This window comes from Hoplias malabaricus, chromosome 6, assembly GCF_029633855.1.
Source record: "Hoplias malabaricus isolate fHopMal1 chromosome 6, fHopMal1.hap1, whole genome shotgun sequence".
NCBI classification, from domain to species: Eukaryota; Metazoa; Chordata; class Actinopteri; order Characiformes; family Erythrinidae; genus Hoplias; species Hoplias malabaricus.
The window spans coordinates 5965379-5992577 of NC_089805.1; the positions used below are offsets into that span (position 1 = coordinate 5965379).

Below are 27199 nucleotides of genomic sequence, written 5' to 3' on the forward strand. Positions count from 1 at the left end.
ATTTTTGATGTAAATAAGCCTTTTGTATGACTTTGTTCTAAAGAAACGTGCTGTGTAAAGAACCAGGAATCTTTAAAGTTTAAACTAACTGCTCTTCCTCACAAGGTGTTCGGCCGTAGCTTTCATCATTTTAACAGCTGATGGAATCACTGTGTTTAGAAGTGAGAATTACTCAGAAATGCTGTATTGGACGTTCTGTAGGGAGGTGGAGGAAAAGCAAGGAAATGAAAAATCATTGAAAAGTTTTCTGTTACAGTTTGAAGGAAGGAAATGCAGTACTGTGTAAACAGGGATGCAAAAAGGGGGCACGTTTCAACAATGCTATCTCATATGGCAGTGGAGTCTGAAAATGGCAAAGAATATGGAATAGACAAAGCGTAAAAGATACTGCGGTGTACCGAGCCCTAATGATTGTATTGTTTATTAAAACATAAATGAAGGTGTGGGAACAACTTAACAAAGCACTGGAATGAGAGTATCTGGCTTTTCCATGTTGTATTAGGTGCATCAGGTGCCTTATTTAATTACATTTTGAAGGTATATCACCAGCAAGGCTTTCTGTATTTTTCAGGCAGGAGATAAGCAAAAAATGGCATGGTTATAGTTGTTATAAGCCTATTATATTACTACCTAATTATTGCACAAGTTTTAAATAATATTTAATACTGCTGATCATAATTATAACGTTAAATAAAAGTGGAGTGACTCGGTTTCTCCGGCAGATGGCGGGTCGCTAGCCCTGTACAGGACCGGATCGGTTTAAACCGGCTCGGAGCGGATCTGCGGCTCGTGCTCCTCCCAGGCTTCTTAACTAATAACTCAGTCTGGCGCTGAGACTCATTTTGTGAAATTTTTTCACAGTTCTAACAACCCAAATAAGCATTTTATGGAAGTACTTTTTGTATTGTAATTTGAAGAGCTACTCCCCAGGAGGCAAAGTTTGGAAAATGAAATTTTGGATTGTTGGCTTAGCCTATAAACAGTGAAACGTTAGAATACGCATTTACTCAGTTATTAAAGCCTTTTAGTGCCATGTTTCCCTCAATATCATGTTTGTTGTCCTTTCTTTATATCAAATTAGCCATTGAGTTGCCTCACAGGCCTGACGCACATCTGTACACGCAGCCCTTCTGAGAGCCAATCAGAATTAGCGAAATCCGACAATGGAGCGGGAGTTAGCCAATCCGAATCAGCGAGTGGGGCGAGCGTAATCTGCCTCGACCAATCAGATTTACGCTTCGTGCTTTTAAAGGAGAAGAGCGAAGCGGAGAGGGGGATTGTTGAGTCTCTGGAGAATTGAGGGCTTGCGTTCTGTGTCTCTTCTGAGGGTTTTATCACTGTAACAAGCAACTGTTACAGCATTTTAATTAACACTCAGCTAGGAAACAGTGTTCAAACTGCTGCTGGAGCTCAGGAAATTCTTTTCATTTGTTCATCCTCAGGTGAGTGTCTCAGCATCACAGAAACAACATTACAATTGGTGGTTCACACAAGTAATACAAATGTTGTCGTTGCAGTGAAACACTTCAGTTCAGCTGTATCCTCTGTTGTTGGAGTACTGTTTCTGATCCAAAACCAATTTTTCATCTTCAGTACCTGACTTCTTTACAGTTTTTTGGCTGAACACCATCAAATCCTCATAGAAACATTTGAACTTTTGGTATAAAGCCTCTTTAGATGGGTAGATGCTGTTACTGCAGCAAAAGGTGTATTTTCATCCAGGGATGCCACAATTCTGGCATAATTCTTCACCACAGGTAGTGCAATTTAGTCCATTATCATCCATGTTCATGAGATCTAATAGTAAAATTTACTTCTGTGCCCCCACCCCCGCACATTTTAGTGTACTGCACCATCATCATTTCCCCTCATTAACAAAAACTCTGAGCATTGGAACAAGGATGCTACATTGTGCAGTGTAAGAGCGGTATTGAGAAACACTAACCCATTGAAACCTGTTCCATATCAGAGTGGTTAAGCAACTGCCTACATTACAGCTGCTCAGGAGGATAAACCTTCTCACTAATCTTTACTAGGCTTTCTCAATTCCAGTGCCATAGTCCAACCTTCTCTGATGCAGCAAGCTCTAGTTCTTTAATGTGTTAAAATATAATTAAAACAGATTTAGCCTTTCCCAATTAAAAAAAGGCTAGAAAATATATCTCTATATAAATTTAAGCAAGTTGTACACTGGTATATTTTTAGATGACAGCACCTCATGGACCTGATTTGTAACTCACTCAATCACTCACTCACTCACATTTAACCAATACTCCACCACAGGGGGCGCAATTCAGCCACTGAAATTATAATTCTCGATTGGATAGCTGGGTTCACTCTCTGTGATAGGGTGAGGAGCTCTGCAATCCACTGCTCCTTCAATTTAAGGTGAGCAACTGAGGTGGTTCAGAGTAAATGGGGAAAAAATGTGAGATGAGTTGATGTGAGATGTTTTAAATTATGTAGAGTCACACTCTCTGATTAGTTCATTGGGAGCTGCATGTAGTGGGTGAGTGTAATTCAGTTGAAATGACCTTGTGCTGGTCATTTTCACATTACAGTGACCTAATTTAGCTTTTCCAGTGAATGCACAAATGCATTAACCAACTGCATGTTTGTCATTTGGGTTAGGAAGGCTGTACTGCAAAACATCTGGCTGAATCACCAGAAGGAAAAGGCTGCCTGCTTCAACACTTTGCTACTTCATCATCTCCAGAGCACCATTATGGAGTTATCACTGGTAAGTGTCCAGCTCAGCTCTTTCATCACAAATGTCTAAAGGTTTGTTTAGGTTTCTGCAAGAGTGCTACTGCATCCAGGAGGTCTACCTTCATCTTGCATCAATCCTTAATGCTTGTAATTTGATTGGGATGTTTTAAGCAACTTAAATTGCCACTGAAGGGAACAGAGGAGATCTTCATTACTTTCCCTCTGTGTTATATATTTTTAAATCCTTTTCATTTAGTTCTACAGCTATAGTTTGTTAGGTTTTGCAGTGAGTTGGTTGCATCTATTTTGGCGTGTCGATGTTGGTTATAATACAGATCAGCATTAACTTGAGTCCTGCCTGTATGATGTCTTCTCCAAAACAGGCTTAATCCGTGTCCAAGAGACTGGCTCATGAGTTTGTAAAGCCGTTGCTAAAGTGACTCAGCTCCACAATGCTCCTGTGCATACAGAGTGGTCCTGCTGGCGTGTCTTTAAATAGCCCCACTTGAGAAATTCTAGATGGTTGCTGCTGTTACTGGTTGTGTTTACTTTCAGTTTAAAGTGTTTGCACCATTAAGACCAGCCTTATGAGAGAATGGGGTCAGGTTCCTCAGTAAATGTCTATGAAACAGGCACTCAGCAGTGCCAAGCCTCCAGTTTCCTGTCTCCTAATTGGTTGGTAGTGCACTGGCACCTTTGGAAGCATTTGGTTGCCATAAGTGTTTTTTCAAGGGAGTGAGTGCATGAGAAATAGAGCAAGACCAACAACAGAGTCATTCAGAGAGACAGGTGGAAAGACCTATATCTAAGAGAAAGGTACAGCACATGTCTCTTTTTACTGAAAAATCCCAACCCACCAAATCCATGGCTATTTTATGTTGCTTCCATAAGATAGCAAAACTACACATTTAGCTTTGAAGCAGACTTGAGGAATGGGAAGGAATACAGCTGTAAACCAATCGCAGTATATTTTTCATTTGTTTGGGGTGTACTTTTGTTTGTTTTTGGGGTTTTTATTTGCCTTGTAGCTAATTACATTTTGGATACTGATTTTTACATTTAAAGTAGTGGAGAAACGTGTTCAGATTCGATTTTTGACTGAAGTAGTAGTTTCATGACTCACAACTTTCCCGTACAAAGGGGGTGTCTAGTTGGTATTATGACAAACCCCCTGCTTCAGAGTGTGCAAGGAAGGTGTTGACATAGTAGTGTGTGTGTGTTTGTTTGAACAAGTTGGTTGTGCGTCACTCTTTGATCACACAGGAGAGTAAACCTGTACTGAGTCAGCCCTCTCAGCCCCTTCCTCTTTCTGTCACTGACTGTTTAACCCTGAGCACTGACTCGTAACAAGTACGTTTGTATGTGGTATGTAGTATACTTTAAATGTTCGTTCATTCATTCATTCATTATCTGTAAGCGCTTATCCAGTTCAGGGTTGTAGTGGGTCCAGAGCCTACCTGGAATCATTGGGCGCAAGGCGGGAATACACCCTGGAGGGGGCGCCAGTCCTTCACAAGGCAACACACACACACATTCACTCACACACTCACACCTACGGACATTTTGAGTCACCAATCCACCTAACAACGTGTGTTTTTGGACTGTGGGAGGAAACCGGAGCACCCGGAGGAAACCCACGCAGACACAGGGAGAACACACCAACTTTGTGATCCTGACTGTATTTCAGCCTGATTTACCCTCTGCATGTTTGTGTGATTGGTATAGGCTCACCCTGCGATAAAGGCCTTCATGTGTGGCTCTCTGAGTGGAACCTGCTCTACATTGCTCTTCCAACCTCTGGACTTGGTCAAGACTCGTCTGCAGACCTTACAGAACACTATGCACCCTGGGTGAGTAACACATACACATACACACACATGCACACACACATATCAGACTGACTGAAAATTAGTCTGAAAAATAATTTACTTGGAATTCTATAAATATCCTGCTTAATCCAAGCATGAAAAACCACAATTGGCTCTTAATAGACACCCATGTACACATTAAAAAAAGTTAATTTATAAGGTAGATGAGCTGGGGGTTCAGGGCTTGAATAATTTGGATTGGTTTCTTTCTCTTTGTCAGTTCGGGAAGGGTTGGCATGGTGACAGTTTTCCTCAATGTTGTGAAGACAGAAAACCTGCTTGGACTGTGGAAAGGAGTCTCTCCGGTGAGTGTGGGACACAAACACACACAGAAATACATGAGAGAACATATTTAATGAGGTACATACTTATATATGTTGTTGATTAACAGTCAAAATTCTCTCTCTCTCTCTCTCTTTACCCTTTTGCTTGCAGTCATTTGTGCGCTGTATTCCAGGAGTGGGGATCTATTTCAGCACCTATTTCAGTCTGAAGCAGCACTTTTTCAGCCACAAGGCTCCGGGCCCCATAGAGGCTGTACTGCTTGGGGCTGGAGCACGGAGTGTGGCAGGAGTGTGTATGCTGCCAGTCACTGTCATCAAAACACGATTTGAGGTATGTATGGTTAGAAACACGAATGAATTGACTGCTCATGCTGCCCCCTATTGGAGTATTTACTGCCTGCTAAATGAGAGATTATTTAAACGGTGTTTGTGAAAAATGGTGAGTATAGATCAGAAGTATTTATTATACATGTTTTGCAGAGTGGCTGCTATAATTATGGAAGTGTGGCAGGGGCTCTGAAAAGTGTATGTCAGACTGAGGGTCCAAGGGGGCTATTCTCTGGCCTTACAGCAACTCTGATTCGAGACGCACCATTCTCTGGGATCTACGTCATGTTCTACAGCCAGGCCAAGAGAAAACTTCCCAGCGGTTAGTAGCCCGTTGTCTGTCGGTTATATGCACATGTGGATTTGCAGAAAGCCTTCCAGTAAGCTAGTTTACTTGCTGGGTTGGTGTTGTACATTTGAATACTAAGGTCTTGGTGCCTCTATATAAATGTGGCTTGATTTCATTACATATTTACAAAATCATCAAAAATTAAATCTGATTGAAGGTATGACTACATATGTGAAGTAGCAATGTACAGCTACATTCTACAACATTTTAGTGCAGAGTATCACTAAGAAGTGTTTAAAGCCCATCCAAACTGTCAGACAGGTTATATCTAGTTTACTTTAGAGCATCCATGTTGCAAGAGGATTACGTAAGGCTCATTCCTCTCACCTACAGTAACTTTGCAGTTCTGTTTGCTCACTTTGTATGTCTATTAGTTTCCGCCTATGACGTCTAACTTTCTCTCTCTATGCAGAGATAAGCCTGTCAGCCTATGCCCCCTTGGCGAACTTTAGCTGTGGGATTGTGGCTGGTGTGTTGGCTTCTCTGATCACTCAACCTGCCGATGTGGTAAAAACTCACGTCCAGGTGAGCCCCCATCTCTTCAAGAGGACCATCGACGCAGTGCACTACATCTACATGGTAATTTGCTTCACAACGGCTTCATTATTTCTTCTTTTAGAACTCTCCTAACCCCCACCTCACAGATCAAGCTTATCTTCCTCCTGCACACACTCAGCTAAAGTTATGATTACTCCCTACAACCCACTGAATAGTAAATAAGCAATTCATCTAAATGAATAGTAATAGAATGTGGTAAAATATATATGTTTATATATAAGTGAGAGCATTAAGAGAATTTTAAATATGCATTGTCATTATAACAAACTGCTTGCTAGCATACTAATCATTACCGATACCTTAAGTGAATTGACAACATTAATGCGAGTATGTGGGAGTAGTTGAGCCCAAATCTATCCAAGTACCGTTGCTGTCCAAGTAAAAACATGTATCTCCAAAATAGTAACTTTTTAGGAGAATGACAAAACGCATTCATAATTTTCATTGTAAGTCAATGTAAAAGGAATTTTGGAGCTTTTCTATTGGTCGATTCATCATGAAGTTTTCACACAATATGAAGGACAGCTGGGGCGGCACGGTGGCGCAGCAGGTAGTGTCGCAGTCACACAGCTCCAGGGACCTGGAGGTTGTGGGTTCGCTCCGGGTGACTGTCTGTGAGGAGTTGACGTGTTCTCCCCGTGTCCGCGTGGGTTTCCTCCGGGTGCTCCGGTTTCCTCCCACAGTCCAAAAACACACGTTGGTAGGTGAATTGGCGACTCCAAAGTGTCCGTAGGTGTGAGTGAATGTGTGAGTGTGTGTTGCCCTGTGAAGGACTGGCGCCCCCTCCAGGGTGTATTCCCGCCTTGCGCCCAATGATTCCAGGTAGGCTCTGGACCCACCGCGACCCTGAACTGGATAAGCGCTTACAGATAATGAATGAATGAAGGACAGCTGCAGTGTCCATAATTTAGTAGAGACATGATTTTCTTTGGAAAGTGAGGGTATGGTCTCAAAGGACCAGAGTGTATAAAAAATTTAAGGAATTTCTTCCTAAAACACTCCTAGTTTAACTCTCATCTTTTAAATTCTGGGTGTTTAAAGTATAAACATTCCATGCAGTCATTTTTTAGCAGGATCTTCAAGTTCTGAATTAGTAGCATGCTTTGATTGAACCTTCAGACATTTTCCAACAGTTGCTTTTTACAAAAACAAATTAAAAAAAATGTGTATTGATAACCAATAACCTCTTCTTATTTTGTCACTCAATTGACAAAAAGGATTTCATGACACCAGCTCAAATCTATCTCCTCCTCATTCTGTGTTGACCTTTGTATCGTCTGTAGAAATCCTGTCTTAAGATGATTGTACTCTTAGCTTAGGGTTCACTTTAGCACAAAGCCATGAAATAGTTGATGTATTAATGTTCCTTTGGAAATACTGTTCCACTACGTTTCACTACTTAATTAGTTTTTCTGTCTCAGTCAACACAGATTAAGTTAATTAGTAATGAGTTAATCATTAATAAACCCCTGTGTCACTTTATTAGTTGATAACGTGTATTCATATATTGTGTTTTTTTTATGTCTTTCAGGAGCATGGTTTAGCGGGATTTTTCCGTGGTGCCGTGCCTCGCTCCCTTCGAAGGACGATGATGGCGTCAATGGCCTGGACTGTTTATGAGCAGCTAATGGCTCGAATGGGCCTCAAATCCTGAGGGAGGAGGAAAAAGAGGGAAGGAAAAATGAAAAACCAGATATAGATGGTAGATGACAGAAAAGAGTGTAGAGAAACTGTGAAGAGAAAGAAAGCCACAGAAAGTATAAGGAAGAAGAGCAGTGAGAAAGATTTAGCACAGGGCTTTGTCTGCTGTTTCAGAGCCAGTGGAGTTCTGGATCCAGTCTAAATGTCTGCTTCAAAGTGCATGTGCTCACATTGGAGAAGGAGGATTGAATCAAATGATCTTTTAAAAGCTCTTGAATACTTTTAGTACTGGGAGATCCTGTAGCACATCAGAGTATAAAATTAATTAACACCGGTTCTGAACTGATACGCTTGATTAAGCTTGACAATGTTTACACTGCTTAAGTCTGATTCAGATCGAACGTTGTATGCGTAAGAAATACTGGCAATTTTCTTTGTAAATTGTAAGTGTTTTAAGTTTACTTTACAGGCAAATCCAAATGACTCTGTCACTGAGACATAAGCTAAACATGCTTGAAGAAAGTGATATGTTTGATCTGTGATATGTCTCAGCTTTAGGAAAATAACTGACAGACTTTTTTTATTTTCTATTTATTTGTTTTTTTTTTTTGTTTTTTTTTTGTAGTGTCCATTCTACTATCTATAATGGCCTACTGTGTATTTTGTTTTGTACCTAAACCTGATATTTTAGGAATTTGTGTGAATAATACCTTGATTACATTTATATTATTCCATTGTCTATAGAATGTAAAAAAAATAAAAATAAAAACTAATGTTTTAAGACTGAAATGCTAATTTAAACACTTTCTTTCATTCATTATCTGCAACCGATTACCCAGTTCAGGGTTGCGGTGGGTCCAGAGCCTACCTGGAATATATGGGCGCAAGGCAGGAATACACCCTGGAGGGGGCACCAGTCCTTCACAGGGCAACACAGACACTCACACACTTCTCACACCTACGGACACTTTTTTGAGTCGCCAATCCACCTACCAACGTGTGTTTTTGGACTGTGGGAGGAAACCTGAGAACCCGGAGGAAACCCACGCAGACACAGGGAGAACACACCACACTCCTCACAGTCACCCGGAGGAAACCCACGCAGACACAGGGAGAACACACCACACTCACAGAACACACCAAAGTCAGACAGTCACCCAGAGGAAACCCACACAAAGACACGGAGAACAAACCACACTCCTTACAGTCACCCGGAGGAAACCCACACAGACACAGAGAGAACACACCACACTCCTCACAGACAGTCACCCGGAGGAAACCCACGCAGACACAGGGAGAACACACCACACTCCTCACAGTCACCGGGAGGAAACCCACACAGACACAGGGAGAACACACCACACTCACAGAACACACCAAACTCAGACAGTCACCCAGAGGAAACCCACACAAAGACACGGAGAACAAACCACACTCCTTACCGTCACCCGCAGGAAACCCACACAGACACAGAGAGAACACACCACACTCCTCACAGTCACCCAGAGGAAACCCACGCAGACACAGGAAGAACACACCACACTTCACAGACAGTCACCCGGAGCAGAACTCAAACCCACAACCTCCAGGCCCTGGAGCTGTGTGACTGCGACACTACCTGCCACCCTAATTTAAACACTTGAATATTAAAACATTGAATATCCTGTTCTGTGTGCCTCAACATTTAACAAGGGAAATGTTATCTATGTTTTTTTTTATTATTATTTGAAGCATATCATGAAACTGGTTTGAAACTTGTGCTAGTTTAAAGAATTGAAAATTCAAAACTTCACACTAAAGACACAGTGTGTCTACATCTCTATTGAAAGGTTACCTCTTTTATAAATGACATATTTATATTAAATGCTGATTAATTTGACAAAATACATTTTCTTTGGGGGTTAGTTTATTTCACAACACTCTCCATGCTCCTGTCCATCAGCAATTAATAAAAGAAATGTCTTGCAATAATTTAGATGCATTAAACACTTCAGTTTATTTCACGTCAAACCACTCACTTTCATTATATTAACATCTTAAGCATTTAAGTTGGAAAATATAGTGTTTAGCCTTTTTCATTTCCGAACTGACCGTTTTAATTCAGCAGAAACCATAACCAGTTCATGTTTCCTTAAGCTGCCATGACCCGAGTGTCTGTGTCTGACACTTGGCACAGGAGGCGGCTATGGGCTTATCATGAGCTCAGGGCATTTACAGACTATGATAAGAGAGGAGGAACAGTTCCTGCAAACAGCAGAAAATACAGCAGTGTTCTTCTGACATTATTAACAGACCACATGTAGCAAATTAACGTGGCTCAGTAGATTCAAAGGGAGCCCACTGTGAGCTAGGTTCAATACAGGCAATTCATGTTTAAAATTATGAAATGGTGAAAACTGATTCACTTCGCTTTCTCTTGTTTACATTTGATTTCAAAGTGTAAGCATTTTGTCTCCAATGACATGTCTCCAAGCAGAATCGATTTACATAATAACACAAAATAAACAGTTTTAAGTCATTATTAGGACATATATATTTTGTCTTTATTTTTGAGTTACCAAAAAGAATCACTGTTTAAAAATCTTTCTGAATTAAATGTAATTACAGTAATTAATTATTTAATAAAGTAAGCTATTATTCAGGGCTAGTATGTTCATTTTTGGGTGAATCTCAAGCAACAAAATGACCTCTTCAAAATATCTCTAAAACATTCTACAAAGCACAGTATTGTTTTTGTCGGGTCTAGAAATCATTCAAATGATTTCTGCTAAAAAACCTCCTCTTATCATTATGCACCAGACTTAAAATGTTTGTGAATATTGAGGGCAATGGTTGTTTGGGACAAAAAGCTAAATGTTTGAGGAGTCTTTAGTTAATAGTGAGAAAGTTGAATAGATTCTGCGAGAAATTGGAAAAGAAAAGGGAAGTTGAAGTTGAAGTTGGTGGGGAAGATTACAGCTAACAAGATTCAAGATGTTATTGGGGTTAGCTGCAGTGTTAAGTTGGCTACTTCCTGTGAAAAGGGCATATATTTTAATAAGGACACTTAGACCTGGCCTGGTTGACACTATAAAACATTACTACCCTTGAATGGTTGGAACCATAAAATAACATTTTTACATCTTTAAATCATATTTTCAGGATGTCCTAAAAGTGTCACTTTGTTAGAAGTGTTAAAGTGTCTTGGAAGCCCATTGTGAGATGAACATAATGTCCTCCTCAGTAAAAATTAAGAAAAAAGACTTAATTACTAGGGCCATAAACGTATTTGCAGACTTACTGCGTCTACGGTTATCTTTATACGAGTGTTACTAAAGTTTGTCAGGAACAGCGGTTTATCTGAACCCTATTTCCCTGAACTGCCCCCTGCACTAGCCCTACTTTAGTCTGACCTATGACCCTGACCCTAGATGTGGAAAAATATTCAATAATGTAGTCTTATTTTGCCACGCTTTGCTCCCCTTCACCCTCATGAGGACTTCTAGCACACAACAGTGTCCCACTTCTGTTTACCTCTCATTTCCCTTAATCTCATATTTAACATTAAAAATGTTTTTTTGGGGGGGGTCCAAAGTTCTTTCACTGTGAACATATTGTGATAAACTAACCCAGAACATTAGGTCTGCTCTGCAAATACGAGTTGCGACAGAGTACACAATCTTTCACCCAAGAGTCAACGTCTCCCATTGTCTTAATATGGTCTTTGTCTTAATATGGACACTCCATCCCGTGTCTTAATATGGGCCACCCGTCCGTCCGCGCAAGCGAGCACGCGCTCACCAGTGCAGCGCGCGCACCACCTTGAGGACACCTCTGTCCACTGCAACAAGCGCGTGAGATACGCCTTTCGCGGTACTGATCAAAATTACTCAAATAAATACCCAAACACAGTCAGAAATTACGCGGTTGAATTCGACACACAGAAAAGAATGTGGAACTGTCCAAGTTTTTGTTTTTATATAATACAATACAGTACAAAAGTGGGAAGTCTGAGGTAAAGTTGTTGCCATACTTAGTTGAAAAAAAAATGGACTCCTGATGACCATTTAAGTTCTATTGAGTATTCCACAAAGCAGGATTTCTCAGTTTAACCATTTTCCACTAGCCTAGCCAGGCTTCGCCTTTAGCTCAAGTTAACTAGGGATTTTACCTTCGAGAGGCAAAAAAAAAAAAAGTTCAATTTATCAAAGGCAAGGCAACAATGAGACTGACAGAATGGGAGAAGTACATTTTTGTAAATAGTCAGTCAAATTGTCTTCAACTGCCTCCCAGAGACCACCCAGTAAACAAGGAGCGTCCCTGGACGTTCAAAATAGGTCTAAAAGTAGTCTGTCTGTCAAGGACATATTTTAAACGTCAATGGACGTCCAAATTCCATCTTTATATGTTAGTTAAGTGGTGACCAATCGATAACGTTAGTGGACGTCCAAAATGCGTTATATACAAGTCATTTATTTCGGGACCAATTAATAACGTCAATGGACGTCCAAAATACGTCTTTTCAATGTCTGTGTTTGGACGTCTTTTCAACTTTCATTTTCAACCTTAAGAGAACGTTGATTAGACGGCAGTCATTACGTTATTTCAACGTTGAATCAACGGCTAAATGTGTACTGGGCAGACCTCTACATCACTGTTTGTTTCTTAGTTGGATCATGAGAAGCAGGACATGCAACAAACTTTCATTCATTATCTGTAAGCACTTATCCAGTTCAGGGTCGTGGTGGGTGCAGAGCCTACCTGGAATCATTGGGCGCAAGGTGGGAATACACCCTGCAGGGGGCGCCAGTCCTTCACAGGGCAACACAGACACACATTCACACCGACTGACACTTTTGAGTCGGCAATCCACCTACCAACGTGTTTTTGGACTGTGGGAGGAAACCGGAGCACCCGGAGGAAACCCACACAGACACAGGGAGAACACACCACACTCCTCACAGACAGTCACCCGGAGGAAACCCACACCGACACAGGGAGAACACACCACACTCCGCACAGACAGTCACACGGAGGAGGCCCACACCACACTCCTCACAGACAGTCACCCGGAGGAAACCCATGCAGACACAGGGAGAACACACCACACTCCTCACAGACAGTCACCCGGAGGAAACCCACGCAGACACAGGGAGAACACACCACACTCCTCACAGACAGTCACCCGGAGGAAACCCACGCAGACACAGAGAGAACACACCACACTCCTCACAGACAGTCACCCAGAGCGGGAATCGAACCCACAACCTGGGACACTACCTGCTGCGCCACCGTGCCGCCATGCAACTAACTTCTCCAACTGAATTGGGGAGGTGTGGAACAATATCCCAGAGGAGTTTGACAAACTGAAAGCAAGTCTCTTGAAGATGGAAGCTGAATGGTGGACAGTAAAAAAATGAAAAATGTATTTTTATATTCAGTTTTTGAGTTTCCTGTGTAGTTTTTCTAAATGGCAGCTGCAACCGTTTTTCTCACTTAAAAAGCAATAGAAAAAATAAAAAACAAGCAATCTGTGTCCAAACCTTTAATGTACAGAGTGAGAACTTTTACCTTATGGCACGAGAAAAGGTAATGATGATATTGCAGTAAGATGTACAGTGTGAAATGTATTTCTCTTGTGCTGTATAGTGTTTATTTTATACGACACAAGAGAAAGATTATAACAACAGACCTGAAGATTCAAGCTTTTGCAGAAAGCTCATGATAGGTTTATATTAAATGCTGAAAAATAAAAATACAAGGCCCAAACCCATAATAACAATTCATCATTCACAGCTGAAGCCACTCCTATAGCTTTAAGTGTATTCCAGTTATCAGAAGCTTGCATGGTAATCGGATACTGAGCTTATTCCTTATGATAGCAGTGATGAAACTTTTAGTCTTTTGCCGAGACCATTTTTATTATGTATACCGTTATCAATTTTTTTATTAAAACAAACATGGCCATGAGCCAAATGGTCAAAAGTCTATGTCCATGTGTTCAGTCCAAAAGAATTCTTCGAAATTCTCGCAGGACCATGTCCTTTGGCCTGCTATCAAATTATGCCCTTTTTAAAATTCAAATTTCGTCCTCCACAGCTGAGATCTTCCAACAGTTAAAGTCCAGTAAGGAGATGAGCAAAGAAGTGTCTGAATAAATGCCAGCCATGTGTGTGCTTCTGTGTGTTGACTTCCTCTTAGCTCTCAGGCTGAAGTCTCTGCAGTGTGGATCTTAGACTGTCTCGAGCACCGATACATGACTCCAAAGACTTGCTTTGTCTGGTGATAAGAATAAACATATGGACAAAGTAAGAACAAAGAAATCCAGACTGGATGAATTCTCAAGAAATATCTAATAGATCAAAATACTTTCAGTATTTTCCGTCCTGTGCATTCTTCTCATTCCAAAAGTATTTATTTCACACATTATACAGAAAATGATTAGATATGGTTGTATGATTTCTATGTATTTTGGTGTGTGTCTGTATATGATTTATTAATGTATTTGTGTGAATGTGGGCGATTTATATTTGTTTGTACCTGGACATGAACGCATGCAGCACAGCAATGTGCTCTCGAGGGAAATAGTCCTGCTTCACTGCGTGTTCTAAGCACTGCAAATGTCCTGCTACTACTGCCACTGGCTTCAATTTATCCTCACTCTAAAGAAAGAGAGAAAGAGAAAAAGAAAGAGAGAGAGAGAGAGAGAAAGAGAGAGTGACAGAGAAAGAGAGAGAGTGAGAAAGAGAGAGAGAGAAAGAGAGAGGATTAAATAAAAACACTCAACAACAAAAGACAAACGCTAACAAATAAAAGATGTATGAAGTCGTTCTTTGCAGAACCCTACAAGAAATGTATGTGCTATACTCTGTGAATGTTAGTGATGCTGTGTGCTTTACCTTCAATAACCCAAGCATCACCAGCAATGCTGAGATAAAACTGAACGTCTGGACGGAGGGCATGGAAAAAGTCTTTCTTAAAACAGCATCTGGAGATTATAAAAGACACACTCAGGAACATATTTTGGAGTCTGTACATGGTACGGAACACTGTCTGTTTTTAAAGTTTGTTTCAAGATGTTTTCGAGCAGATGTTTTCAGTTTCAGACCATCCCCTTCCAATTCTCGTTCTGTATTTTGCAAAACTATCATTTTGAATTACTATGGTTTGTTTGTTTTGTTTTTTTACCCATTTACTGACACCAGTTTAGACCGGTTTCGAGCACGCAAACAGACTGGAGAGCAGCAAATGATGAGGAAACATCCTAAGAATGAGGAAACATCCTGAGTGTTTGGATTATAATCATGAGTGTCACCTTTAAACCCTTCCAAATGATTAGGCACCTGATTAGTGGCATAGCTAGCACTACTTTTCGAGTGTTGGTTGGTTACATGAAAATTAACATTATTGGAGCTTACCAATGCTGTCCAGTACCGCTGCTTTCACCTCAGGATCATCCTCCTTAAACACGGACGAAATCTTCAGGAAGGCTTCTACAGTCTTCCCCACGTCTGTCACATCTACCTATACACACAAACACACACAGTACCTTTAAGGGAACATTAAAGAATTACTGTACAAACAACAAAGGCAAAAAGTAAATGGGACATGAACATGTACCACAATTTTACGTCACCTTTCCTGTTATAAATATTTAGATTGTGAAAACTGTAGTGCTGGGCCATATGATGGGTTTATTCTGTATACCCCAAAATTTTCTTAATCTCTATCTGATGTATGCACACACACACACACACACACACACACAGGGTAGCATATATTTTTACTTATGTCTGAAGTATTAAATATATGCACCTGCAATAAAAAATTTGGGAAGGTGTAACTGTTGTGTTGTATTTGTTGGAGAGAAAAAAATATCTACAGGTTTGCAACTCCTTATTTGATTTTCTCTGTGACCATACACCAGGACAAATGTCAAAGTTACAGGTGCTCAGTTATTTTGCCCCAAAAATACCTCCATAAATTTAGTTCTTGTAGTAAAAATAGGCCTGTTTTATTCCATCATATATTGTCATTTTGTGCGGCCAAGCAAACCCTAGAGTACCCAAAGACTTCAATATATACATCCATCCATCCATCCATTATCTGTAAGCGCTTATCCAATTTAGGGTCGCGGGGGGTCCAGAGCCTACCTGGAATCATCGGGCGCAAGGCGGGAATACACCCTGGAGGGGGCGCCAGTCCTTCACAGGGCAACACAGACACATTCACTCACACACTCACACCTATGGACACTTTCGAGTCGCCAATCCACCTGCAACGTGTGTTTTTGGACTGTGGGAGGAAACCGGAGCACCCGGAGGAAACCCACGCGGACACAGGGAGAACACACCAACTCCTCACAGACAGTCACCCGGAGCGGGAATCGAACCCACAACCTCCAGGGCCCTGGAGCTGTGTGACTGCGACACTACCTGCTGCGCCACCGTGCCGCCATTCAATATATACATGGTGAAATTAAAATGATTTCCATTTGTATACCCTTGACACAAGAATAAGTGGCAAACTTATATATTAAATAAAATATAAAATCCCAGACATACCATTAACAAACTAACAAACAAACACAAGTAATGCTTAAAAAATTGGTGATATATTGTGACATAGTGAGAACTTTAAAAAATACTGTGAAACACATTTTGGCCACACCACTCTGCTGAACATCCGACCAGCTGATGGCCATCAACATCGACTCGGGAACGGTTACAATCAACGTAGTCAGCTGTTATGCGCCACAGACTGGCTGCAGCGATGAGGAGAAAGAAAACTTCTGGGAGAAGCTCGATGAGATTATACGAGAAATCCCCCTGGAGAACACATCCTGGTTGGAGGTGACCTGAACGGTCATGTGGGAGCAGATAGAGACGGTTATCCGCAATGCCACGGCGGACGGGTCCTTGGTGATCGGAACTACGAAGGCCAACGCATCCTGGATTGTGCGGAGACTCACGACCTGGCTGTCGCCAACATTTTTCAAGAAGCGGCCATCGTATCTGGCCACCTACACCAGCGGTGGCCATGCGACGCAGATGGATGGTCTGGCGGCGGGACCTGAAACTGGTGACCGACACCAAGGTCATACCATCCGAATCCGTGGCCCCCCAGCACCGTGTCCTCGTCATGGACACCAAGATTGCTAAACCCAAATCGCCCAAACGCCGGACTGGACCGAAGCGCATTAAGTGGAGGAGATGGAAAGAGCACAAAAAACGGCGATATCGGTGGACCACAACCAGCCCGTGGAGGACATGTGGGCCGAGATGGTCAAGTGTGTCCAAGAAGTGGCGGAAGAGCTCGTTGGCTCAATGAAGCCAGAAAGAAGGTACATTGACAAGCAAGTGTGGTGGTGGAACGAGGAGGTTGAAAGGATGAAGTGGCGGCAGGTCACCGGAGTTCTCTTCGACAAGAGAATGCCCATCTATTTGAAGGCCAAAATCTACAAGTCGGTGGTGTGCCTGGTGGCACTCTATGGGTCAGAGTGTTGGTCAGCCACAACCAAACACAAGCAGGCCATGAATACCATGGAAATGAAGATGCTCAGGTGGCCTTTGCGTCTGACCCACTTGGATAGAGTGACAAACGAGCGCATCAGGAAAAGTTGGAGTGTGGCACCAATCACAGACAAGATGCATGAATCCAGGCTTCGATGGTACGGCCACATTGTCCGCAGCGAGGAGGAGTCAGTGGCCAGAAGGGCCCTGGGAATGGACCCGGGCGGCAACAGGCCAAGAGGGCGACCCAAAAAGCGGTGGATGGACACTATTGCACAGGATATGAAGACCGTCAACGTCAGTTTCGAGGATGCCCTGGATCGTAAGAAACGGAAGAAGGCATGCCGAAAAGTGGACCCCGCACCAAGCGGGACATAAAAACGCAAGGAAGAAGAAGAAGACTCTGCTGTAGAAGACAACAACTGTCCAGTTTTGAAAGCTGAATATTACTGCCACTTTTCTCTTATACAAGTCCTCAGCTATACAACCCTATGGGATTTCCGAGTTTCCCTGAGTGTCTTGATGGTAATATGTACTATACAGTTTGAAACACCTAAAACCCCCGGCAAACACTCTTTGCACTTAAACTGTAAGATTATTTACTAGTTCATTTTTGGTCAGCACTAGTCTACATTCACTCATGAATGTCGAGTCCACATTATACTTAAACATGATTATATAGGATGTGTATCTCCATATTCCTGTCCCATCATTTATGGAATAATTTCCAGGCAGCAATTTTACAATGAGAGTTTATTTAGAAAAGAATATATGTAAAAAAAACAATGTTTTTAAGATTTGTCCCTCTAGCAGTGAGTTTAATATACATCAGCAGGTCTGCATTCTCCCTCAGGCCTGACCTGCTGCTGAATGAGTTCGGCTCTCTTGTTGCCAAGACGGATCAGTTTGTCTGGAGATGGAAAACAGAGGAAGGATGAAACATCTGGAGGTCGAGGGGCTGAAGGAGTCGATATCTGCATAAACACAAACACACACACAAAGATCTTAGCTCAACCCACACTATTACGAACACAGCCAATGCTCAGGCTGTTTCAGTGTATGAACTACATCAGCAATAAAAGAACATTAGTCACAAAGGGAGTAAAAACACTGACCTGACTGGTTTTACTGCCCTCATCATCTCCATCTTCCTCATTCTCCTCTTCTTCATCACCATCCTCCTCCTCGTCTTCTTCATCTTCTTCTTCGTCCTCTTCATCATCATCGTCCTCTTCATCATCATCATCGTCACCTTCATCATCATCATCGTCGTCATTGTCATCTTCATCATCTTCCTCTGGCTCTCCTTCATCATCACTGTCAAAGTAAGAAAGAGAGAGAATAGGTTCAGGTCTTTGACAATTCATTGCAGTTCAAAGGTTTGTTTCTACTGAAAAAATAAAATAAGATAAAACAAGCCAGGACAATTTTTTTCACTTTTGGAGACAATTCATTACAAGTTCTTTCATCCTTCTTCATCCATCAATCTACAGCATATTTCTTGTTCCTTTTTAACATAATTAATCCAAGTAAGAAAATAAACGAGGTGTTATGTCACAATTATAGTGTTCAGTACCTCAGAGACCCCAGCATATCTCCCATATTCATATTCTGCATCAGCTCCCGAAGGGTCTGACAGCCATCCTCACCGAAACAGTTACCTACATTCACACACAGATGCACAAACATAAAAGAGATCAGATTTTTTAGCACGTCTGTGTGTCCATATGCACTAATGCAGTATCCAGTATTCAACTGTGGCTGGAATACTGGAATGTTAGGATGAAGTAACCTCTGGCAAAATGATCTATAAGGTAAAAAAAGGACTTTTGTCCTCAAAGAGAGAGATCGAGAGCTAGAGAGAGAAGGCGAGAGAGAAAGAGATCAAAAGCTAGAGAGAGTAAGAGAGAGGGAGATCGAGAGCGTGAGAGAGATCAAGAGCTAGAGAGAGAGAGTAAGAGAGAAAGAAAGAGAGAGAGAGTGTGTAAGAGAGAGAGAGAGATCAAGAGCTAGACTAACGAAGTGCTGTGTGTACAATTCCACACTTTCCTACTGGGCATGTGCACTAAGACAAAAAGTATTAAGAAATAAAATAGTGGCTGTCTGAGACTAAGCCTAAGAGTATGTCTGTATATGAATGAGGTACCGTTAAGGTCAAGTTTCTCTAACTGATCTTTTCGCTCGACAGCTTTGGCCACAGCTAGGGCCGCTTCCTCTGTGATCTCTCCAAATGACAGATTCAGCTCCTAACAAAAAGAGACAAAGACATTCACATTTTGCTAACATATGTATCTGGCTATCAACTTATAGTCAGAAATTACAAAAGCACATAGTTGTTTTATACAAATCATTTCTGACTCATATCTAAACAAGAAAAGAAACTGCAAAGTGAAGAAAAGCATTTTAAACTTTCACTTCACTTGTTGATACAATATTTTAATCAAAATATATAACTATATAACCTTGGGAATACTTTGGGAACCTTGCACTTCAGTACCTTGAGAATTGGAAGTCCTTCTTTTAGAGTCTCAGATAAAGCAATAGCCCCCTCAGACCGAACCAGGCAGTCCCCAAAGTTTATTACCTGCACACTGCGGAGGTGCTTCAGAGCCTGACACAAACACACACACACATACTTTATGTTTAGTTGTGGTGTCAGAAACATTTATCCACATAAATGTAAGTAATATCATCTGCCTATATAATGAGACACTTTAAAAAGATAAACTATAATTGTCTGTAAATATACAGAATAGTGTCCTTACAACAATCTCATAATGAGAACTACTGGATGTAATGAGTAAATTTAAGATTTACATGCTAGGAAAGCGTTTTTGTTCTGTGTGTAGCAGCAAAAAGCAAACCTTGGCCATGGCAATAGCTCCTTTCTTAGTGAAGGTGTTATCGTTGAGGTTAAGGACTCTGAGCTGGGGATTCTGCTGGACAGCATTGGCAAGAGCTGTCACTCCAGGATGATTGATGCCATTCTGAGGCATGTGGATTTCCTCCAGACTTCCCATTAACTACAGAGAAACATCAGCAACTTATTAATCCAGCTCTAACAATAGTGGAATATGAGTGAATGAAGCTGTGTTTTAATGTAGCTGTAAAAATGGGTGGATGATATATGAAAAAATTACAAAATGCAAAAATAACAACAAAAAGTGGCTCCTATTGTTTTAATGTGTTTATTCAATAAATCATATCTGTAAAAAATTTGACTGCTGTGTTGTAAATATTTAATGTGAACTCAGACTAGTAAAAATGAAATATTTAAGTAACAGGAGTGGTCACCTGAAAGGCTTGGGCCAGAGCTGTGGCTCCATCATTCTCAAGTCTGTTTCTTCCTGCAATGAAGACTTTCAGCCTCAGGGGGGCACCAAGCTCGCTGGACTTCTTATGGCACTCAGTTAGTGCTGCGGCCAAGATCTAAAACATACACCATAACAAAGCAGTCATTGATGTGGGCTTTAGGTCATAATACTGATGTTTACATTTGAACAGGGCGGCACGGTGGCGCAGCAGGTAGGTGTCGCAGTCACACAGCTCCAGGGGCTTGGAGGTTGTGGGTTTGATTCCAGCTACGGGTGACTGTCTGTGAGGAGTTGGTGTGTTCTCCCTGTGTCTGCGTGGGTTTCCTCCGGGTGACTGTCTGTGAGGAGTTGGTGTGTTCTCTCTGTGTCTGCGTGGGTTTCCTCTGGGTGCTCCGGTTTCCTTCCACAGTCCAAAAACACACGTTGGTAGGTGGATTGGCGCCTCAAAAGTGTCTGTAGGTGTGAGTGTGTGAGTGAATGAGTGTGTGTGTTGCCCTGTGAAGGACTGGCGCCCCCTCCAGGGTGTATTCCCGCCTTGCGCCCAATGATTCCAGGTCGACTCTGGACCCACCGCGACCCTGAACTGGATAAGCGCTTACAGATAATGAATGAATGAATGAATGAATGAATTTGAACAGATCATCCTCGTTTGTAGCATTTTGTAAATGTCACATTTATGCATAACGGCTTCAAAGTCACGTTGTGTTAAAAAATCTAATGTACATGATTTTGACTTCTCACAGACATAGCCAATCAAACAAAGCATGCCGAGTGTCCAAATGTTCTGGTCAAAAATGTTCTGCAAATACTCAGGCAAGATTTCTCCAAACTTCACCAAACTGCTTCCAGGCCTTCATTAATCTGGAGTAGACTTGACAATGTATTTCAAAACGTAATGTGACTTAAGCTATTTTCATCTATGTACTCAGGAACATGACAGGAGAATCAGGTCTGGACATTTCCTGGAGTTGCCCTTCACCACATGTAGCGTACAGACAGAAATGTTGGTATCAGACTCACACCTCCATGCACCAGCAGGTAAGGGATGATAGATGACCTGTTAAATTAACACTACCCGTAATAAAAAGAGATTGCTAAGTAATCCATAACATCTCTACAGCTTGACAGTGCTTAATAGAGAGAGAGTTGGATTCTGCAGGGAGAAATTTTATAGTTTATAGTAAATCATACTACATCTTAAACCACATACAAGTGTGCAGAGACATGGGTATGGTTTGAGAGGGTTGAGGGATGTACAGAAAAGGTCTGGGAGTTTAGATGCCTACACTTGGGGTAAGAGAGATTTTTCACGGAAACATCCTTTGTCATTTATTATTGAACTTTCCTCTTACCTTTCCTCCACCTATGCCCATGCCGCAGTTGTTGAGGCGCAGTTCCTGCAATGTGTGACAGACTGTGCTCTTCAGCAGCTTCTCGATGCCCTTCACACCATCAGGACCAAACGCATTATCACTCAGATCTAGCACTTTCAGATGAGCCCCAGCAGTCATTAGAGCTGCTCCCAGAGATATCTACACACAGAGAGAGAGAGAGAGAAAGTATGAGAGAGAGGGAAAGAGAAAGTGTGAGAAAGAGAGAAAGTGAGAGAGAGAGAGAGAGAGAGAAAGAGAAAGTGTGAGAAAGAGAGAAAGAGAGAGATAGAAAGTGAGAGAAAGAGAGAGAAAGTGAGAGAGAGAGAGAGAGAGAAAGAGAGAGAAAGTGAGAGAGAGAGAGAGAGAAAGTGAGAGAGAGAGAGAAAGTGAGAGAGAGAGAGAGAGAGAGAGAGAGAAAATGAACAAATAATAAAGAAAGCTTTGCAGTCAGTTCCTCCAGAGTCCATGTCAGTGTTGTTGTAGTCCACCAGAGATCATGCATCCGGAATCCCAGCAAATGGCTATGTGCATTAATCAAGGTGACAAGGTGAGATCAAAAACAAAGACAAGCACTCTGGACCAGAGCACAATTTTCCCAAACAGTTTTTTTGTCCTGATGTCTATTTTTTAATCATATTCTTCATATATTACAGTTTATTTGTACCTATAAATAAAATGAAACTGCTAAATGCATTAACCTATATACAGTAATATACATAACCAATATAGTGACATCTTTAGAGGGTGACAGTAAGTAATGTTTGTTAATTTGATGCTAAACACAACTGTTTAAACTGTTTCTCAACATGACAATCCAAGGTAGTAACCCAAGTAAGGTTCAAGTATGGTGAATGGCACCAAATATTCATTTTTTACTGAAATACAGTGTCTGCAAGTGTGCTACAGAACAATTTAAGATAAGAACAATTGAAGAACAAAATGACTAATTCAATCAACAAGGGTGTAAAGCAACTGGCTCTAAGCCATATCTGCCGCTGAGTATCATACCAGTGCAGGAGGGATCTCAGAACGCAGGCGGCCAGTGAACATATCACTCCAATAACAGCACTGAAATAAACAGAGAAACACCTCTTAATTAGACACAAGCAGAGCACTAAATATTGTGATGTTTCATTAGAACATATGCTGTATGTCATAGCACACGTGTTCTCTAACCATGCACAAATATACATTATTAAAATTTTCAGAAACTGGAGTAAATTCAGTCATCACAGACAATTTCATGGCAACTAAAAATATAACATGAGATTTCTGCCCTGCAGTGTCATTGGACAGCACTAAAAGTTGGACGTGCTAATACCCAGTCATTTAAAAACAGGTTAACTGATTCCCAGTCACAGATGGCTGATGCTTTACCAGAGATTGGGATTGAACACTTACATTTTTAAGCTGCTATGATGAATAAATTTCCAGTGCATGTACCTGAAGATCACCCTTGTCCTCCAGAGCTTTAGCAATAGCCTGAGCTGCCTCCACTCCAACAGTGTTCCCTTCTAACCTCAAAGCCTGAAGACCCTCAAACTCCCGGATAGCCTTGACAATCTCGTCCACTACACAAGCGTCAGAGAGGTAGAAGGGCAGAGAGAAATATTAAACAGTGCGTTTTTTTTCCTGTAAAACTTGCTGATACGATATAGGAATTCTCAAAAAAGGGGCTATACATCACATGATTTGTTAAAATATGTATTCACATTCATTTACACTGTTTTTACGGTAGTTCCCTACTGATTCCAAAGAGAACCAACTGAGCTGAGCACAAACTAAAATCTTTAGCAAAAAACCTTTTGCCTAAAACCATTAAAAAAATCTCTTACTGAATGATGGTTGCTGTTGCCAAAGCTGTAGATATGAAACCTAGTCTAGCTTATGTGTAAAGAGAAGTATTTGGAATTTAAAGCAATTATATTAAGTGTTGATTGCACTACACATGCTCACCAGATTGGGCGTTGTCCAGTTTTAGACCCTGCCCTTTATAGCTGAGTTCACCCTCTCCAACCTGAGTCTTGGCCAGTGAGTCGGCCAGCTGGGCAACAGGGTCTGACGCCATCTTCACACCTACAATACCCACAAACAACAATGAAAATAAACAAACAGGACAAAGACATCTTACCTGAAGTGCTGTCATGAAATAGTGTGAGGTTCTGATTCTCTAGACTAGTGTTGGTTGCTCAGTTCAAGCTTTAAAATTGGTCGCAGCTTGTGTTTCTTTAGTCACTTCTTTTCGTGTTCTATGTGAAGGCTTCTTGACAGCTAGGCATCCTCTCAGACCCGTGGTGTTATCTTCTTACATTGTAAAGATGGACGCAAATATCTGTAATTTATTGTTAGATCAGTAAGAAGCTGAAACTGGGCTTTATTTACATGAATTTTGCAAAATACTGAGAGATCGCGCTCCACCCGTATAAAAATAAACAGGGGAAAGCTGCTCAGACCGAACTGTTTATTTGTAGCCCGTGTTGTATTCATTTTTAAACACAAATGGATTTTATGAAAGCTTAATTATGAAATCTGTGAAACGTCATTTTTTCAAGGTCATCTTAAAATGAAATGAAATGAAAATGGGGTGTGTGGGTCACCTTCAGACACCTTCCACCCACTTCATGTTTCATTCACATGTAAGAAAATATCCAACCCTACCACATTGCTTTATCCGGCCTCTTTTTGTTGGCAGCCTTTTCTACTTCTGTCTTTTTATTTTTTTTCCCCTTTATTCAGCAGTGCAAGTAACCGCACTCCACACTGCCCCATGTGGGCAGAGTGATGTTGTAGACAGTACAATCATTTTTTTTGGTCCGGGTGAAAGGAATGAACAGTCCTGTGGACTATATAGAAAATAAATCTATTTATTTATGTGTTCAGAGATTTCACACCTATTCCACCTTTAAGTTTGGTTTCTGACTTTTGCACATTACTGTTTAATAATCTATATATGTCTGTTTCTGTCTTGTATGGGTTATAACACAAACAAAACCTGCTGTTTTCTTGTACAGAAATTGGCTTGTTTAATATTTTGAAGGCCTGTGGGCAGATGTCATCTGAATTGAGATAAAAACATGAAAGGTAATTGGATACAGCCACCTGGTATCAGCTCAAGAAATATTTTCTCAGGGTAAAAATGTAATGTATCTTCCCTCCAGAATCATATATTCTAACCTTGAAAAGAGCTGTTGTCTGTAAGAAAGAAGGGAGGTGTTTTATTCAACCTGGGAAGCAAGCCAACCAGCGAGAAAGAAACAAAACATCCACATTGTCTATTACTACTTCTATACACAATAAAACATTTGATCTCTCCACCTATCAGAAGTCAAAACACTCACGCAGTCACTCACACAAAACTGTGCAGCCAAGCGCCTACCCACAGGTGTTTTTAAATTATGGGAGGAAACCATGTCCTAAGGTGTGTATTGAGCCCTCTACCTCAGGACGCTTGAGCTGTGTGGCATTGGTAAATGTCGACATGGGATTAATCATTTTCACCAACATTATATATAAACTCAATTGAAGAACTTTGCTTATATAATGGGACACACTGAAGCAGCCACACAAAAGTGATTATGCTTAACCAGTATGGTTGGTATAAGTGGTGTATTCTCTGGAGTTATGGAGCAAACATTGAGTTTGTCTAGACAAATTGCATCAATATCAGAACCTGACATCATTCATTTTATTGTCATTTAATTCAGAAAAATACTCATGATAATGTTCTAAAATATTCCTTCCCAAAAAAATTAGTCTGTAATTATACAACTATAAATAGAAACTATAAATTGTAAACATACAATACTTGCAGAAAATATAGGCTATTTTAATGTTATGACGGATACATTAAATTCAGTAAATAAATTGAGGTTGTACTCTAAAAGCAACAGAGATTGGTGTATTTACTTTTTTTTCTTTCTTTCTTTGCTGTAGATAAGCTGAGAACATGTATTTAACCAGAAATATCCAAAATTCTGCATACGACCTTAATTTACCTGAACACAAATTTAAAAAATGCATCTATTACACGTCCATAAAATTGTAAATGTAATAAATAGAAGTAGTCACCGTCTACTGTGTTCAACCGAGTCACTTATGTTGTATCTAACCATGATTAGAGTAAGATATGCTAGGAAATACGTTGTGTATAATAATGTAAACGCATTTCAGTGAGTGTCTATGGAGACGCAGCATGTTCATACACTCTCAGTCGGTTTGTTTAAAGGAGCTCTCACTCAGCTTATTCCGTCCGTTAAACATTGTTCCAGCACACTCAGATTCGCATATTTAATCCACATATTTACCTGTGGGTTGTTTTCAATTCGATTTTCTAGGTTTGATATGTTGAACTGGTTCAGCCAGGCGCCGGCTTCCTCTCCCGCTCATCCAAATGACGTCGGCACAGTTCAAATCACCCCAGTGCATCATGGGACTTGTAGTCATGCAAAAAAAAAAAAAAAAAAAGCAAATCACTAAAGCTATCAACGATAAACCATCACCGATTCTTGATATCATTAACAACATATTACAGGATATATACACTTAAATTACAGTTAATATCCATTTCAATGCGTTTTATTTTATAAACCGTTTTATATGCTCTAAGACATGAAATTAGCAAATTAGCATAGTGCCATGACTGGTATTTTCCACATTGAAATGGCAGATATTGGATAAACCAATCCTGTTTATTGGTGGGGTAGAATTTTTGAGTTGCCGCTTCTTTAAAAAGTAATAATAAATAAACAAATAAATAAACAAATAGTATATTTTTAAAATATATTCATCAGAAACATCAGAGCATCGGTCGTATACATGCAGTCAAGAACGACATAGTCTAGCATATGCTTCTCTCCATCCGTAAACACAATAATTAAATAATTACAGTTCCAATAGATGGTTGCATCTCAAGGATATTTAGGCCACACTGTTGCAGGTCTCATCGGAGACATATTCAAATAAAGTGCACTATTTTAGAAGAATTGTTTCTAATGTGGAAAATTGTGATAAACTGACATTTTCTTTAAACTGTAATATGGTGGCATCCCTTGCCATGGATGTTGGGCAGGAAGGGGAGGGTGTGTATAGCATTTGAATTCAGTTACTTTGATGCTCCTCTGCCCATCTCAGTTGATTAAAGGATGTTTTAGCCAAATAAAACATGTTGTATTAGTGTCCCCCACCCCCACCCCCTTTTTTAATTATCCATAATCATGTTGTTTTACTTTACCAGTGAACACCACTTCCATTGTGTTTTATCTGTTATATTTAATGTGAAGATACAG

General features: G+C 40.7%; 2 protein-coding genes across 3 annotated transcripts; one reads left to right on the forward strand and one right to left on the reverse strand.

Moving 5' to 3' along the window:
* The first annotated feature begins 1280 nt into the window (after nucleotides 1–1280).
* Nucleotides 1281–8531, forward strand: slc25a38a (solute carrier family 25 member 38a). Of its 2 annotated transcripts, none has more exons than XM_066675773.1 (8): nucleotides 1281–1442; nucleotides 2632–2740; nucleotides 4435–4559; nucleotides 4798–4882; nucleotides 5013–5192; nucleotides 5342–5510; nucleotides 5950–6116; nucleotides 7627–8531. In XM_066675773.1, exons 2-8 carry the CDS (start codon nucleotides 2726–2728, stop codon nucleotides 7747–7749), a joined length of 864 nt encoding a protein of 287 aa, XP_066531870.1. In that variant the 5' UTR covers nucleotides 1281–1442; nucleotides 2632–2725; the 3' UTR covers nucleotides 7750–8531. The 2 variants fall into 2 exon arrangements, with proteins under 2 accessions (XP_066531870.1, XP_066531871.1); XM_066675774.1 differs by having other exon boundaries at nucleotides 2636–2740.
* A 4725-nt stretch (nucleotides 8532–13256) lies between these two features.
* Nucleotides 13257–26346, reverse strand: rangap1a (RAN GTPase activating protein 1a). Its single transcript, XM_066674562.1, has 16 exons — nucleotides 26219–26346; nucleotides 23871–23990; nucleotides 23358–23485; nucleotides 22923–22982; nucleotides 21894–22073; nucleotides 20522–20656; nucleotides 20092–20250; nucleotides 19725–19838; nucleotides 19374–19473; nucleotides 18804–18888; nucleotides 18343–18544; nucleotides 18088–18201; nucleotides 15134–15239; nucleotides 14615–14703; nucleotides 14256–14377; nucleotides 13257–13994 (listed from the first exon to the last, which is right to left on the reverse strand). Exons 2-16 carry the CDS (start codon nucleotides 23980–23982, stop codon nucleotides 13913–13915), a joined length of 1788 nt encoding a protein of 595 aa, XP_066530659.1. The 5' UTR covers nucleotides 23983–23990; nucleotides 26219–26346; the 3' UTR covers nucleotides 13257–13912.
* Nucleotides 26347–27199: the final 853 nt, after the last annotated feature.

What these genes read in the sequence shown, in the direction of transcription:
- slc25a38a (XM_066675773.1), top strand. An exon ending in TGTGGAAAGGAGTCTCTCCG is followed by an intron (nt 4,883 to 5,012) that starts GTGAGTGTGGGA and finishes TTTTGCTTGCAG; the next exon opens with TCATTTGTGCGCTGTATTCC. An exon ending in TCATCAAAACACGATTTGAG is followed by an intron (nt 5,193 to 5,341) that starts GTATGTATGGTT and finishes CATGTTTTGCAG; the next exon opens with AGTGGCTGCTATAATTATGG.
- rangap1a (XM_066674562.1), bottom strand. Translation starts at nt 23,982, where the DNA reads ATGGCGTCAGACCCTGTTGCCCAGCTGGCCGACTCACTGGCCAAGACT. An exon ending in CTGAGATCCCTCCTGCACTG is followed by an intron (nt 22,074 to 22,922) that starts GTATGATACTCA and finishes CTCTGTGTGTAG; the next exon opens with ATATCTCTGGGAGCAGCTCT. An exon ending in TGGGCATAGGTGGAGGAAAG is followed by an intron (nt 20,657 to 21,893) that starts GTAAGAGGAAAG and finishes TGTATGTTTTAG; the next exon opens with ATCTTGGCCGCAGCACTAAC.